At 40.6% G+C, this 17,063-nt stretch overlaps 1 protein-coding gene across 1 annotated transcript; it reads right to left on the bottom strand.

Annotated features, from left to right (window-relative positions):
* Positions 1-883: 883 nt before the first annotated feature.
* On the bottom strand, positions 884-16,148 carry atp6ap1lb (ATPase H+ transporting accessory protein 1 like b). Its single transcript, XM_044350363.1, has 7 exons — positions 14,312-16,148; positions 6,371-6,408; positions 5,674-5,756; positions 4,124-4,362; positions 3,717-3,767; positions 3,339-3,582; positions 884-2,989 (listed from the first exon to the last, which is right to left on the bottom strand). Exons 1-7 carry the CDS (start codon positions 14,446-14,448, stop codon positions 2,753-2,755), a joined length of 1,029 nt encoding a protein of 342 aa, XP_044206298.1. The 5' UTR covers positions 14,449-16,148; the 3' UTR covers positions 884-2,752.
* Positions 16,149-17,063: the final 915 nt, after the last annotated feature.

Below are 17,063 nucleotides of genomic sequence, written 5' to 3'. Positions count from 1 at the left end.
AAGTCCAACTTACTACACACACTGGCTATAGGTATTATGATGGTATTATAAGTGCTGCTAGTTGCTTTGACCACTTGTGGCCACTAGATGTCATTATAAAAACAAACATGTCTTATCAAGGCATTACACAAAAGTCACATGCAGAATTTGCCTCCCTGTGTTTTGCTGGATTGCGAATGACACTGTCTTATTTCTTATTGAATCTTGTTCAATTTACTCTTTGTGATGTTTTTAAGAATCCAAATTGAAAGCTGAAAATAAAATTAGGATTTCAATATTTCAATTAAAATTTCAATAGCTTAGTGTTCTTGTGTGTTGTCATGAAAGCCTAGAATAAATAGATAAATAGTTGGATATTGCTACCCCTCATACTAGATCCCATGCTGTAATGATATTGTATTTGATAAGGTGTAATTCACTTTTACCTTCTTTGAAATAAGAAAATGTGTTTTGTGTTGTGGATGCAAAAGTAAACTGAAAAACTGAAACTAAACATCATTGAAAAGGTGATTCATGGCACTGTTCACGATTACTCATTATGCGGCTATGATTGCCTGAAGGAGTTCGATTGGACAGACGCCTGTAGGTAAACTGTCCCAGTCAGGGGGCACTGACATTTTAGGATAGAGAGAGGTGAGAGAAGACAGCATATGGCACTCAGGAGGGAGACAGAGCTGGCAGAAAACCTGGACACTAGGTTGGACAGCTTCAGGTTAAGTAACAATTAACAACATGATCAAAATTTGGGGAAATACTTGATGAAAATTACAATTAATTTCATTTAGATTTGGTATCGGTTTGATTAGAATTACCAGGAAAACCTACAGGAATATGTAATCAGTGTGCCTATGTATGCAGTACAAAACAACATATACACACAGCATACCTTTTCCTCTGGATATCATTTATTTTTCAATCTACATCAGTTGGTCCTTGGACAAACTGCCTCCACTCATTTCATAGTTTGTAGGATACATTTATGACCAAAGAACACATTTCACACTGCTACAGATTGACAGAACTGCCATATCGAATGTTAAGATATCTACTTACTGTCATGCTGAGTGTTTTTATCAGTAGTAATGACTCACTGATGCTGTTACTGCTGCTAGTGTGGCTTCTGGCGTAATAATGGCATCTATAAGTCCCAGTGGGTGGACGGCATTCCATAGTATCGTCCTTCTATGGTAGGAATTTGTACTGTAATTTACAGTTAGATGAAACTGGACCTTACATTGTCAGGCCCAACTTAAAACAAATAGACAGACAATGTAATATGTTAATAGTTTGTAGAAAAAATCATATGCATTGATACTTTCACCAATCCTCATAGCACAATGTCTTACTTGTACCTATGTTTATTAGTTGTGCAATATTTGAAGATAGTAAACAGCTATGATCGTATAGAGATCTAAATGTATCTACAGCTTTGTATATCCTTTTGGTTATGAGGATTAGCATAGTCATCCTGTACCTAATAGTAGTTCATGATTACACTGAATATAAAAAAAGACCTCCGCAGAGTGACACTTCTGTACATGTATGTGTTTTTGTTTTGTACATAGCTGTAACGGTTAGCTTTCATTTTCACATTGTCTCACTCTGTCTCTCACCATAGTTTATGGCAACTCCTTTGTAGCTTCACTTTGGCAGTCAGACCCAGTGGTGTGGATGGAGGACCCATGGCCTCCCTTGTCCAAACGCTCGACTCTCAGAGAGTTGAGTCATCCCAAGACCCGCATTCCTGCCATGCCCTCAGACGGGCCGTCTTGTGCAGCATAGTTCCTTGTATAGTCTTTGAAAGTTTGTTGTTAGTGCTTTCGCAACTAACCAATGTTGTGCTAGTTTGTAGAACCCCCTTTGTCTGGCTGGTCTGTAAAAGGCCGTTTCACAGTTAAGTCCCAAGCAGCAGTCTTGTTCAGGGGTGGGGTGAGAGACGCCAAAGGCTCTGAAGGGCCAGTATTGCTGGTCCGTTCACTCCAGCCAGATGCTAGACCAGTGGTTCCCGATATTTCCTTTGTCTTACACTCAAAAGCTTTTCAAGCTCCTTCTACTTTGTGCCACATTTGATTATTTTAAGATGCAACTCATGCAAGACTTCCTGTAATCCAGATTATTAGGAAACACTGTGCTAGCCCAGATAGACCAGCCTTTTATGGCATGCAGCTAATACGGCTATTTCAGCTATAAAACTGGCTGTTTGAAGGATATATTTCTTGCAGCGGTATTAGACAAAGTACACTGTAATGAAAGCTGGAAAGACAATGTGCGCGACGGAAGTTTGTAATATGACACTTGTGAGCCATGTAATACATACATTTAATCAGGAGCATCTGATGTTAGCTGTATTAGCTACAGTTGCTAGCCTGTTGTGGTTTTAATGGCTGGCTGGGGTAAAGGCCTGTATACGCTGTTGCCCTTCAGGGCCCCGGGACTGTCCTTGACCTTTGACATTTGGATCATGAACCATCTCTCAGGGAGAGGCTTGAGCATCCAAAGGCCTTATTCAAAATATGGATGCCAAGATGCAGGTCAATGAGGAAAAAGTATCCAACCACGGTCTGCATTTACTTAAAGTAGGTAAGACTTACAAGGTTTTCATATGAACAGGCAAAGTTGTCATTTTGTTTAACAAATATTCTGTGGAGGATACTTTTTCCATCTTGTATTCACTTGCACTCCCCCTCAGCCTTGCTTTTCAGCTTCCTCTCTCGCTCGCTCCCCCTGTCGTCCTCCGGCTCTTTTTTTCCCCTCACAGGCTGTTCTTGTCTGGCAACTCAGCCTCTGGACTACGTGGAAAGTAGACAGTGGCTTTGTGCTCCTCATAGCGGTCGATGTGTTTGAGGTGTACCACCATGTGCAGGGCATAGGCTAAAACGAGGAGCAGGATCAAAGATGTCACCAAGCCCATCAGGATGGCTGGCGTCAGGAAAGTGGCACAGTCACTGGCCGACGCAAACTTGTCCGACTGAACGTTGAAGGCCTGGATCTGTAAGAGCAGAGAGAAGGCGGAAAGATGAGATTAGGCTGAACTAAAGAGGACAACTGGCTCTTACTGGGCTTACCAGGCACAGAGACACTGGGCAGATGGACGGGTTGAGACAGCCTAGCAGATGGCTAAACAGTATACAGACAGATTGACAGACTGCCAAACAGACGGTAAACAGACTGACAGACTGACTGACAGCCAAACAGGCAGAACACAAAAGGAAATGGCAAACATACACATACATGCACAACTGTAGGAAACAGGAGGAGAAGACTATATAACAGTGAAAGTGCAGACATTACTGGGAGAGTTACACAACAAAGCTTGTGCCCCTTCTACGGTAGTGTACCTGGAAATCAGTGAAAGTGATGTGCCAGTTAGCGGATGTGTCAGTGTGGGAGCTGGGCACTAGCAGGGTGTCATATTTGTGCAGACTGCTGACGTGCTGGCAATGGTAGGATGAAGTGGCAGGAGCGTAGACCTCACTGGCGTTGAATGTAGCCTCCTGGGTCCAGTTGTAGTGGATGTGAACGCTGTCTAGTGTAAACCAGTTTTGACCAGCTGCCTCGTAAAAAGTGTTTGACATCTGAAGCCTGGCAGAAGAGACAATGCAGTTAGTTACACATGCAGTTCACACATGCACTTAAAAATTTAATGCTTATAAATGAAAACTTTTAGGTTCAAATGCATTTTGAAGATGTTGATGAATTAAGAATGTGCATTTTACCTGATTACTAGACCTCGTAAGTCTTCCACATCACCAAACTTTAATGAAAGCCTGTGGAAGAACAAATCCAAAATTAAAAGATCTGATTTAGAACAGTAGCTCAAAATAATTCTCAAAAGACCACATTAAATATTTAATTACTACTCTCTTCTAGACATGTAAAATTTCCTTGGATGCTATTTCTAATTCCTGGTCTAGTAGTATCAAACCTATGCCGATCCCTTGGCTATATATGTAGATATGTGAGTTCTCATTATATGTGTCTAGCACACTTATGTGATCTGTCTTGCAATGTACTTGTAAAAATTCTCTAAAATCCCAAACAAATTCCTTTGGTACAAGTTGTACTGTGTGAAGAAAGTGACTGTGATTCTGAGCCTGACTGCTCACATTTTGGTTTAACTTACGTTGCTTTCTCCTTGGTGCAGATGGAGCCCTTAGTGTCCACGGGTGAATTGGGGTTGAAGACTCTCTCAGTCAGATCAATAAAGGTGTGGTTCCTGTAGCGTATTGCCAGGCGCTTGGCCTTGAACAGAATGCAGGTCTTCCCATTGTAAGACACACTCAGAGGGCCATAAGGCCCCATCAGAGACTGGAGCAGCTTCCTCTTACTGTGAGACATCCCTGGCTGATGCCAGTTAAAAGGCTGCAAACATATGAAGAAAGGAGTTAAGCAAAAGGAGAAATAAAGAAACTGCAGTGAACTGGCAACCAAAATGTAGGCAGCAGCAGTGTTGCATTCTTTGACTGTCCTCTAGAGGGCGATCAGATTGTTTCTCAGAGCTGTGCCTCATTTCAGGGGCTGCATACTTACAAGGATGTGGCCCATAAAATATGTGTACCCTAAAGGCTTTACTGACCCTGCGTCTCTCCAAATTGCCAAAATTAGTAAATACCAGACATAAACAGATACTTTGTGGTGCAGAAACTAGTGCATATTTAGACAAGAAATGCAGACTTTGAAGGATCCAGACCCTGAACTGGAACACAGCAATACATTTAAACTATCTTGTTCCTCATTGTATGCAACCATATCAATCAGATGCTCCTCTTCTACAGCATGTGTCAGTGTGATCTGTGTATACTACCACTTAGCAGCTCTTCATTTCTTCTACACAATTGATCCAAAGCAGGTCTGCTGTGCCTCCCTCTTGTACATGCTGTGATATTTAATTAAAAATCCACCTTTCTTTTAAGCTTGTCATTCTGACCTCAAAGTGTCAGTAATGTGTAAAGTTCAGTGTTCCACCCACCCATGAATTTAAATTGAGGAAGGAGCAGTGTTCTCCTCTGGGTAGAAAACATAAGCTTTCTGAATTTGCATATAATGGTGCGGTAGCTATTAGACCACATTGGCTGCACTGTGCAGATAGAAACTGCCTCCTCTAGCTTTTTAATCTCTTTGCTCAGAGGCCACATCTCACTGAAGGGCATCTGGGCTAATCCAGCACTATTTTACAAGACATGTAAAGTGTCATTCACTGTGACTGTGAAGTCACTATTTTTCATTGTTTAGTATATGATTAAATATTTGGAAACTAAGGTAGGATAAATGATACAACAATTTCCAAAAAGTATAAAAGATACAGTACTAAATACAGTAGTTTAGGAGAGCTTACTGCAAGGAATCCTTTAATCTATATGAAACAGATGTAACTGTGCCTGGATGCATCAGCTGATACAGCATATGTTTTCATTAAAACTACTGCTCATTTAAAGCGATCCTACTGTATGTGTGTGGGTGGGAGTGATGTTTTACCCGTGGTGAATGTGCAGACCAACAATATTCCCACATCCAAGGTCAAGCAGTGAGGCTGAGTGAGTATTCTGTGTTTTGTTTGCGTGCATGCTGGTGCACATGTATGTGTGTGAGTGTGTGTGTGTGTGTTTGGATGTACAGAAAGATAGAGGGGCTGATGGTGGGGATACAGTAGTGAGGGAGAAATAGAGTGTGTACCTGCAGTATTCTCCTGAGTGGGTTTTCATCTTCAGGCATCAAAATAACCTTTTCACTTTCTAAGCCGTACCCACCATCTTGACCTGAAAATATATACACACATTACTGCACCATGAAAGATTATATCAGTATACATATTAAGCTGATTGCAATGCTGCATTGCAGATTGCAACATAATCATAAAAGTTCAGCCGATTTCACACACACACACACACACACACACACACACACACACACACACACACACACACACACACACTACAAACACAAGCACAAAGAGATCCTGCGTACACCTCGGTGCTCAGGCTTCTCTCTATTTCTAGTTGTTTTGCGTCATCACAGTGACTCATCAGCAGTTTATTTCAGTTACAGTAGTATTGTTCAGTGTTTACAAATGCTGCTCATCTTGTTGCAACAACATATGATTTACCATCATATAATTTAAAGGAATGTCTTTTTTCTGCCTTTATGTCAAAGGGTCTAAATATAGCCACACATCTGGATTGCCACTGAGGTGTATGGATCACGCACACGCCACACTTCAAAATCTGTTTGTTATTATGATGAAGCAAAGATGTCTCCATCATTAAGGGTGAAATGCATTTGTCAGGACTATCTATCCAACACATCAGCATCAAAATTAGCAGGACAGGTTTGATTGAATCAGGGCTACTGTCACACCAGATTTGTTACTTACTTGATCTGACTCTTGTTGCTTGTTTAGGGTCCTCTTTGCTGTGGAAATGAGAGAAGACACAATAAGATCTTGTGATCATGAGATACAAGGAAATGTTGATGGTCCTTTTTTTATATATAAATAATACTCCTATACATAATCTGTACAGTGCTTATTTAGCATTTTCCCTTGATGCTGAAAGTTCTACTGATCTAAGTCTACTGATGCAGCTGCAGCAAAAACACAGGGATCAAAAACAGATCTGTAACCTACCCTATATGAAAACACCTTTTATAATTTATTGTAAAATGAATTCCATAAATTTATAAAATGAGTGTTTGTGTAGTCAGTGTCAATCACAAATGATTATGCCCACTTTCATACACCTTTTCTTCAATATTTTACTGCACCCGTGTGCTACTAAACTAGTGTGTACCAAGCATTTCTTCTTAAAAACAGCATACAAAACTTATGCTTTTTAACTCCTTCAGTACCACTTACCTATATGATATGTTTTAAAGTACCATATACACATAGTATAACTATATTGTTGTATTAGATATCAATGAAAGTGGTAAAAATAAATACACACACATTTTAAGTTGATATGTTAACTTATTAAATTACACATTTTACAACATATATGATCTTCAAAGACTCATTTTCACATGGGACTGCACAATGCACAGCTGCACAACAAGAATTATAAACTCAGAATACTTTGCCCACAGAATTTTATTAGTAGTAAAGTCAAGAGTATTGCTTATGTGTATGTTGAAGAAATTCAGTCTTTGTGTGGTGTAGGCCTAGTACTTTTACAAAATGACCAATCTTTGATGTGGGACTGACCTACATAGTACACAAGGGACAGAGAGGACAAAGCATTTCCTTTTCCTTCACGTGTTTGCCTAAGCAGCTGTCCTGCTCTCAGTCTAACTAAACCCTGCATAGCCTTGGACTTCTTGAAGCTAATCCTGATCCTTTTAACTGTCTAATCAAAGACGTAATACACCAGCAATGGGCTTACTGAGCGGCGTTGACATGGCCAGTTCTGCTTGTAGCAATGGTCCACCCATTGCTCTGAATGTGTGGTCTGTCCTAGCATGTCCTTGGTGATCTTCTGGGTTGACTTGCTAATCTCTACACAGTAGCCACTTATAATGGGCTTGTAAAAGGTAAACCTAAGACTTGTGGGACTGGGCATGACAACTAACGTCTGACTTTTGTCACGTCACCTGGGATTACTGCAGTCTGTTTACTTTCCAGCTTTGGTCACAAGTCTCCCAAGAACTTTTTATGAATTGCAGGACACCAAAAGCAGTGTTTATAAAGATATTATTTATTTTAGCCTTGTAATCTTTCATGGAATAGCAATGCTGTGATCTCGTAGGAAAGGCTTCTCTACAAGGGGAGTGATACAAGATAGACTGAAGATGACCTGAATATTTGTACTAAGTTTAAACACACAAAAGCCAGTCAGTAGTGGTGACTGCTGTTGTGAAGGAGTGTTCACACACTGTGATTCTTCTCATGTTGTGACCTAGACGTTGGTGGAGCTGCCCCATATACTTAAATTGTCCATGGAGAACAAACCCAACTACATTTTATAATAACAACGAGTTGGCAAATGGCTACTGAACTGTTTAAATTATTCTAAATTTTGAGCTACACTACTTCTTACTTTCACAAACCATAGAGTACATGCTTGTGATTTGATTTCATAATTGAATATCAATTTGCAAAATTATAAGGCTTATAAGGGTTTTATAGTTAGTTATAATTTTCCTTTTTCCATCATATAAATAGAGGATAGGGCTGTGTTTTGTTTTTTTTGTTTGTTTTTTTTTTTCATTTGCCTGTCATGCTGAAAATTTCAAACAGTTGAACTGGATTTTGGCCAGACTCATGGATCTTTTCACGTCACTGTGATATTTTCACTGATTGGCTCATGTGTCATGCATAATATCTCAGACACAGCTGAATACTTTTTTTCAGATTAACGAAATGATGCATCCCACTAGTCCATTCTGACATTTTTAAAAATTTTACTTATTGCTCCAGGGAGGGGAATTTGATTGCAGGTCAAAACAAGGTGAGCAGACATGGGCAGCAGCTAGCAAATAAAAAGGAATTATCAGGTCATGTGTCTGATAGCACTGGAAGTTACGGTTTCAGGGTAGGTTGCCAGATATATCAATGCCAGCAGTCTGGAGCAGTTATCTACCCATCTGGTGCAGTTTCCACCTGGGCAATATTGTGTAGTTTAGTGCCAGATGGATTAGGATTAGTGGTAAGCACAGGCCAGGTCCTCTGGAGCCCAAATATGGAGAGACGTAGGCCGTGAACAAGATGAAGAGATTAAGGCATGATGTCAGAGCCTGCAGCATTCTGGACAGTTCAAGTGCTAATTAATAGATTTGAAATGACCTCTGATATCATGACTTTGAACTTTGACCATGGTTGTTGAAGTCCAGTTTTTAAACATGTACTTATTTCTTGGAGTTCCTCTAGTAAATCAATATCAGCCTGTTGATTACTGTAACAACTGGAAAGGCTGGCTGGTTAGGTAAAGGTTGCTGATTGTTTTTACATAAAAGTACTTAATGTACTCAATTGAATGAATAAAATAAAGGTTGTAGAGAAAACAGATAGCTTATGTTCTATGGTATGCCACATGATGATTCAGGCTGCTCTTCCAGTGTTCAACAACATTGATTTTGCCCTTGTTCCAGGTCACCTATCACACAGCTGTAGAGTAACCAGGTGGGTCTTCTCAATAAATCAAATTAATTAAGCATCGGCCTAGATAACGATAGCTGCATGATGGTGTCTGTAGCACGTGAGTGAGTAAGTGACCAGATGGGAGGTATTCTGCCTTTTCCTGTATACAAGCTCCTCAACCTACATTTTGGTGTGTGCGTGTGTGTGTGTGTGGGTGTTTGCCAACATCTACGTCAGCATCATGATTAGCTAATTAGAGACTCCCTGGGACATGCATGTGTGTGTGTGAGCACATGTGGGCATGTACAGTGCTGGTCAAAAGTTTGGACACACTTTCTCATTCAAGTGAATGGGAAGGTGCATCCAAATGTTTGACTTGTACATGTATGTACATCCCTGTGAACTTGGTTGTACGTAATGCCTACATGTACTATTCGATGAGTAACAGTATGACAGTTTCTTTAAATGGTAAGTCCAAATATTTATATCTGCCCAGATGTATGCTGGGTAAGCATGTTGGTGTATGAATGGCTGCCAATAGCACTACGCCTTTGGCAGCTGGCAGTTGTGACTGAAACCTCAGTAGCATGGTAGGTACTTGGATGCTGCACTTGTCACCTGCACCTCAAACATTAACAGGTCCTATAACAACACAAAGATTTTAAAAATCTTTCTATCTGATTTACATATTTATGAATCCATGTGAACAGTGCATAACCACAGTAGGAGATTAACAACTGTTTGTGTCATTGTCAACAAACTGCATATGCAACCCCCACCCCCCCTCTCATGCCCATCCCAAACACAAGTGAATAAGCGCTCCTTCCTCTGCACCTACCCAGGCCTCAGCTGGCTGAAAGGGGCCAGAGGAGTCTGTATATGTGTGCAAGCGTGAGTGTGTGAGTGTTAACTAAAGCCCAGCCGTTTGTTCCAGTGCCAGTTTCGCGAGGTCAGCAACCCTGGACTGCTGCGGCCCCGTCATTGGCTCAGCCTGTCACACGGTGCCTGGGTGCTGAACAGGCCCTTTATATAATCAAAGCCATGCCAGAGCCACTCCTTGGCTCACCTCACTGCCTCTGCATATATCCTTAAATATGTTCGCACGCAAGTGCGCCCACACATAAGACACACCTATGTCGAAATAAACAGTACAATATCAACCTGACCACATTATGTTGATTGTTAGTCTGTTATAATTGTAGTTATTTTTAGTTAAGTAAGGGTTCTGGCTATTAAATATTAACAATGAGAGTCATCTATGCTACTCATGGTGTCTTGATTGATACATTTTCACTAGAGTATTTCCACTAGACATCCTTATTCAAGCCCGTAGCTGAATAGTTGATTATCCCTCATCTCTGCCTCTGCTGTGTGCTGCTGAGCAGAGAGAAGGTGTGGTGTCTGCTCCCCAAACTTGTAAACAAGTCCTCTCTGCTACCACAGAGTGCTGAGCCACTGCACTCACACACTCTGTAAACCATGGATCATGGATCCAAGCCTCTACATCCCACTACAGGAATAAAAGCTAGTTATTGGTTTTCCATGTGGTTCATCACTGTAAACTACATTTTTAAAAAAAAGAGATTACACAAATGGTAATATTTAGCAATTTTATTAGACAATTAGCCATTAAGGTTTGGATACTTTGTCTAGCACCGTTGTCATTGTGTATATCAATAGTGTATCAGACTATAGTGATGTGTTCCTGTACTCACATTTCCTTGTATTATGCCTACATGAAATGTCAAACCCAGCTATGATAGTATTTCACAATGTACTGGATGAACTGCTTCAGCAAAGTAATGCTAATCTCAGTGACAGAATTACTTTTGCAGTATGTAAAATAAAATCTAACTTCATTCATTAAAAAGTACTGAGTACTCTGTAAATTATTTTGTCCCTGTCACGGCAGGAAACATGTCTTAATCCCACGCTGGGCAGGTGTTGGCCTATTAATAGATTTATTAGTGCAGATTAAGCTTTAGGAGTTTGCTAAGATGCCGCTCAGAGCTCTGCGGCCATTTCAGTATAGCTTTGATTGCAGCTTCAAATTTGACCTCAGGTCAACCGCTAGAGTTTTCTAAATCTTCCTACGTCTCTGAGATCAAATGTGTCCATGCTAGCATGCACAGAGTATGACTAACTTCAGGAATGGTGATTGCATACAGGATATTGCACATATATTTATATACATATATTTATTTATCTGCACTTGACTTTTATCACCCTGTTTAGTTCCTCAACCTGTAAAATAAACTGAGTACATATTTTTATGAAGTGAAATTACGTATGGATATTTCTAAAATTAGCTGTAAGTCTTTTAACCCTTTAATCTTTCTTTGAAAAGGGATAACTGATCAATCTTCCACTGGAAATCCAGTACTTTGATCTCTAATCTGTGTCTATATTTGGGTGGGTTTGTCAGTGTTTAACAGATTTAAGATAAATTTAAGCACATGTTGACTATACACTGTGGTAGATAAACCTTTAAAACTGTAAACAAAATATACTCCGTGCTCATGTTACAATTCTCATCAGCTAACAGAAACAAATATTACAAGAATTTAAAATTCTTCTCATGCAAAAGTCTTGCAATCTGATTGTTTTTATTCAGAATTTTAGATGATTATTTTGTAGCCTGATAATAAGCTTACTTATATGTAAAGATGTATGATTCTTACTGTAAATGCCTCAAGCTTATGATAATTGTGTCAACCCCGTTGCCTCTATGTAAACATGTCAGGGGCCGTTTTTTTGTTGGGTAGTGTGAATGATATTGCATAATTTGAGTGTAGCAGGATCTGGAAATTGGGTCATGTCTAATTGACTTGTGTCGTTTGAGAACTTTACGAGCTTTACTTACTAAGTTTTTATTGTAATTAAAACGTCTGACTTGTATACATAAAAAATGACTAGTATTTTGTACCTTATTCTATTTCTTAAACAGAGAACCTTACTCATTCTTCATTGGTTAGAGAATTTTTAGAAAAAATTTCAATAGGTATTTGATGAGGTCACTAACAGTTTTTGAAATAACCTATAAAAAGCTTTATGTTATTTAGTAATTCTGGTCCTTTAAGATGCATCATCTAACCTTTCTTTCTTGAAGTTCATGCTACTCGTTAAAACATTTGTGACTAGCTCTGTACGAGATCCATATTTTTCTTTCTATCTTTTCAGAGTCTCACAATAGAAAAGCTTACAGCAGCATCAACGCGTTTTTCATTTGCAAACAAATTTAAACTACAGCTGCAAAATCTCATCTTACAATAGTTTTCCTTTCATTGCTTCAGCTGGTGATGACTCGGTCAGGATGAGTAAAGAGGTCATTTACAAAATCACAACTTGGTCTTTTGACCCCTAATCTGTACCCATATTTGGATCGTGTTCATTTGCAGCAGAAATGCATTAAGCAGGGATTGTTTTATAAATAGTACTATAGAGATTATTACAGTTATATAAAAACGTGTAAAAATGGCAAATCTATCAGTTTATTTATGACCTTCTGACCTGTGATTTACTTTTAAAGAGGCAAAAATCCACTGGAAAGACGTCACTATTTCTAAAATCTATTTTTAACATATTTTCCCACAAAGTATTTAGATCATAATAAATTTGCAAATAGTGTGCAGTACACATGCACATCTTTCATGTTCAGTTTCTGAGTCCAAAAAAAAATCATAATGAATACAACTATTATACCAGAAAAAAGATATAAGCACACGTGAGGGCATTTCTGTTTTTTTCAACAATTTTGTAAATCGGCTGGCACAAGTCCAGTTCTATACTTGTCATAGTACCACATGTCACTAACCACAGAAAAACTGGGCCTACTGAACATTTTCTCTTCATTATCTCCCTACATTTCCAAGTCTGTCAGCAGCAGAGGCTTCTAACTCACTGTACCTCTCATTCTGCATTTTCAACCAATGTTATGCACTCTACAAGGTCCCTGAAATGAAAGAAAGGCATGAAAGGCTGCTCTTACATAACAGCATCTTGGAGTGTGTCAGAGCTGTGACTAGAGACCAGAACTGTTACGTTGTGGAGTTACATACGAAGTTTGATCCAGGGAATAGACTCAAAAACCCCAGGAGAAATTAACGTAGCCATTCTGTGTTGGAGTGACTGCGGTGAAAAGTTAAGATAGGGATCTGTCAGGGTTTCACAAACACTAGATTGAGCTGGAATGAGAACAATCCCGTGAGACGTTTTATATTGAATTCTAAATCCAAGTTATTTGTTCTCCAGACTTGCGAGCATGTGTACAGATAAGATTGTTTGTGCAATAAATGAAAGCATGACAGTAATAATCTTTTAGTTTCCAATGACCCGAGTGTATTATTGTGTTGAAAGTGCACTTTGTATGACATTAACAAATTGTTTAAACAATGATTAAAGAGAACTGTGTCAGAAATTGCAGCATATTATGGCTTTGAAGCATTTGCGCTATAGAGGATTGTGTGAGCCGTCATGCATGGCATAGTTTCAAGAGCCTTACATGGCTTTGGCACAATATTATTGGTCTTTGCCTTGATGTCTCTGTAAGCAGGCAGGAACTGGGGCTAGCAAAGGGCCCTGGCTGCCTACTCAGTCCCATCCCTGTGACATTGTTGTGAGTGCCTCTATGTTTGAGCTCTGAATATTTTATCCAGATTTGACCTGCAGGACTGCATGGGCATTATGCAGACATGGCCGGCTAGAATTCCCTTCTCCACTCTTCCTCTCTCTCTCTCTCTCCCTCTCTCTCTCAATGACTGCATCAGTAAACAGACCCCAATAGACCATCCCTGATGCATCCTCTCCTCTCCTCCCTGTCCCATCCTTGTTTACCTTCCCTCCGTGCGGCTCCCCCTCTTCTCTCCTCTCTCTTTTCCTCTGTCTCTGTACCTCTCCTGCAGGCCCACTGCCCCAGCCTTATTTAGCTCCCAACACTACTGTACAGAGACAACAGCCCCATCCGTGATCGATGAGCAGCGTCTGATGCAGTCCCCAAGACTGAGACAAACAAAGCCTCGCAGCTCAGCTCTCACTGACACAACCAATACTGCCTGCATTTTATGATTTCTGATACACCCAAGGTGAGATGGGAAGAAGGGAAGGGAGGTGAAGGAGAGAAACAAAAGACTCTAAGAGAACACATCAGCATCCCAGCATCCCTGCATGCATCTCCCCATACCCCTCCCCTCCCCCTCCCCTACACCCCTCCTCTGTTCACAGCCATAGAGAGGATGGATTTACCTTCTGTCCAGGATTTCAGGCACTTCATCATAGGTGAGTCCCGGCTGCGACTCTTCTTCAGCGAAGGAGGAGAGCCCAGGCCGGCTGAGTGCAGACAGCAGGGCGAGGGAGCAGAGGAGGAATGCGTGTGCAGCCATTGAGACAATGAGAGGAGACTGCCGCTGGTTGAGCTCCGCTTCATAATCTGCTCTCCTAGCAGTGCCTGACTCCCAGCTCCTCTGACTGGCAGTCACCGTGGCCAATCAGCAGTGAGCAGAGTCGATCAGCGTGCGTCACAGTTCCCTCGCTGCACCCTCCCTCCTCTCTTCTCTCCTCTCCTCTCCTCTCCCTCCCACCCTACTCCCTTCTCTGTCATCCTCCCTCTGCCTCTTTCACTCTGCTCACCCTCCCACATCCACTCCTCTGCTCTCTATCTTCTCTTCCTCTCTTTCACACACACATAGCTGCAGGCAAGCCCTAAGTATAGACAGCAGCTCATTCTTTTTCATAACACATCTCATCGTACCTATGCCACCTACAACACACTCATACACATGTAGACATGCTCACACATCTATCCGCACACATGTTGGCTCACGCGGCTGCGCACACATGAACACAATCAGTCACAGGAGCATGCTCACAGACACACGCACACACCTCTGTGGAAAATCACCTGGGAATGTCAAGGTCAGATTGTGTAGGAAGATAGGAAGATGTTGACATGACTTTAGGTGGCCACAGAAAAAAAACAACAAAAAAACAGAGCCATGACTGCATGACCTAGATCTCCAGTGCAGTGCCACAATAGCAGAATTAATTCACTTGATCTATGTGTTGTTGTGAGCACTGAGGGGGCCCGCGGCTGAGGAAATTGTCCACTGAGGCTGCAAATATGGATGACAGGAGCAGCTGAGCAGCCGTGGGATGAGACGGGAACGAGGGTCCAACCCAGACGACCCTGACGGCTGATCCCGTTTCCTCCTCATTATTTGTCCCCCATGCGTGAGATGCCCTAGGGTCTTGATATATCCTCTCATATCTTTTATTTCCATATCCAATGATGTGATGATTTTCAGAGCAGAACATTAAGGGTGGTTATATAACCAAATGTTGTGACCTACTATTGGTAGATTTTCACATCAATGCGTGGCAATGATTCACACTAAAAGAGTGACTGCAGAGAAAAATCGGAGATTCATCCTGTTGTTTTTCCATCATTAATCAGTCTTAAAATGTCTAAAATCTAAAATAGTTCAACCTTCATAATATGGAGATACTATATATTTAGATATGAACATTCGTGTCTGTGTAAGACTTTTCCACTGAGCACTCAACTAATAGATATGTCAGAAGTCCAAAATTGACACTGGATTGCATGGTTAACATAATATGTTAAATGAATGTGTAAGTTATTCTATATTAGCTTTTATGGTTTAAGGTTTTACTATGTATACAGTATGTGTCACAGCCAAAACATACTGGATATGACACATATGATATAAATAGCATTTTCCTGATTCTTTGAGTTATTTGAAGTAATATCATAGCTAATTGTTTTAAATATTAAAACCCAAGACAGCATGGTTTCAGTGTCTTGTGCATATTTGTTGTCCTGTTATTGACATATTTCATTTGTTTGGAAAATGATGCAGACTAGACTTTAAAATGTATACATTGTTGTGGCTGTGAATGATAAACTTCTTGTGGGACAAACAACCTGAAAGACACAACTTTCCTATGTCAATATACACAATGTTCAACAAATCCAACATATCAGGTTGTGAAATGACAAAGTGAACGCACAACATTCTCCCATCTCTCTCACTGTCTGTGTGTTATATGTGCGTCCTTGTGCAATGGTATTAAAGGCTATTTATGTATATATCATTCTGTGTGCGCGTATTTGTGCATGAGTGACATGTCCGTGTGCGTGTGCTAAGATGGTTAAAGTATTGCTGAGGGTCTGAGAGGTCAGCTGCGTCTCCTAGGCCATACAGTAACAGGAGGTGACTAAAGGCTGTCTCAGCCCTCTGTGTCTGCCTGCCACAGTCACTTCAGCAGGCCAGTGTGTCAGTCCACTGGAGGAAAAGTGCAAACTAGACTGTCACTGCTGCCGTCACAGAGTGACAGGGTCACAGAACATCTCATGGGAAGACATCCAGGTGTGACGACTTTAGTAGAGGATATTGCGCTTTGGTGTCTCACAGCATTACTGGATACACATTTCTCGATCATGGGTGGTTAGTATAGACAGTTTAGGAGCTGCTTTACTATTGACAGTCTCCTCTTAACTTATTGTTACATGTGGTGACTGTTGCATGTGATCCAGCTCCATCTTCTATATAGAAGACAGCTTTGGTATTCATTAAGCACTGATTGGTCTAAAGAAATTATATCATGCAAAGGGTTGACTGAATAACAGGAAATGTGTTAAAAATACAGTAGTCCTGTAGTACCAACAGTTTACTGCTGGTATATTTTTGAGGCTGGAGTCTGTATTGCACTTGATCGGTGAGGTGCTCTTTTTGTCCGCCCATTTCATGAATCTGTGTTTGGCCTTCTCTTGGTGAGTCATACACAATTTGAGATTATGAAACAGATCGAACACACAGAGCTGGGGGTTACTGTCTATTTATAGGTATGATCTCATATCCAACTTTTTAATCCTGCTCTTTATGCCCACATAACACCACAGCTCGCAACACACAGCGTGACGTAACAGGTTAGTGCCATTTCAGATGCGTTACAGCATGTGTTGATGATGATATAT

This window comes from Thunnus albacares, chromosome 5 (assembly GCF_914725855.1).
Source record: "Thunnus albacares chromosome 5, fThuAlb1.1, whole genome shotgun sequence".
Lineage (NCBI taxonomy): Eukaryota > Metazoa > Chordata > Actinopteri > Scombriformes > Scombridae > Thunnus > Thunnus albacares.
The sequence above is the reverse complement of the archived record's forward strand: the minus strand, read 5'-3'. Positions and strand labels throughout refer to the sequence as shown.

Excerpts from the sequence above, each read along its gene's own strand:
- atp6ap1lb (XM_044350363.1), bottom strand. The coding sequence starts at position 14,448 with ATGGCTGCACACGCATTCCTCCTCTGCTCCCTCGCCCTGCTGTCTGCA. Across the intron at positions 6,409-14,311 it reads CCTGAAATCCTGGACAGAAG|CAAAGAGGACCCTAAACAAG; the intron begins GTAAATCCATCC and ends TCATTTCCACAG. Across the intron at positions 2,990-3,338 it reads TCACTTTCACTGATTTCCAG|ATCCAGGCCTTCAACGTTCA; the intron begins GTACACTACCGT and ends CTGCTCTTACAG.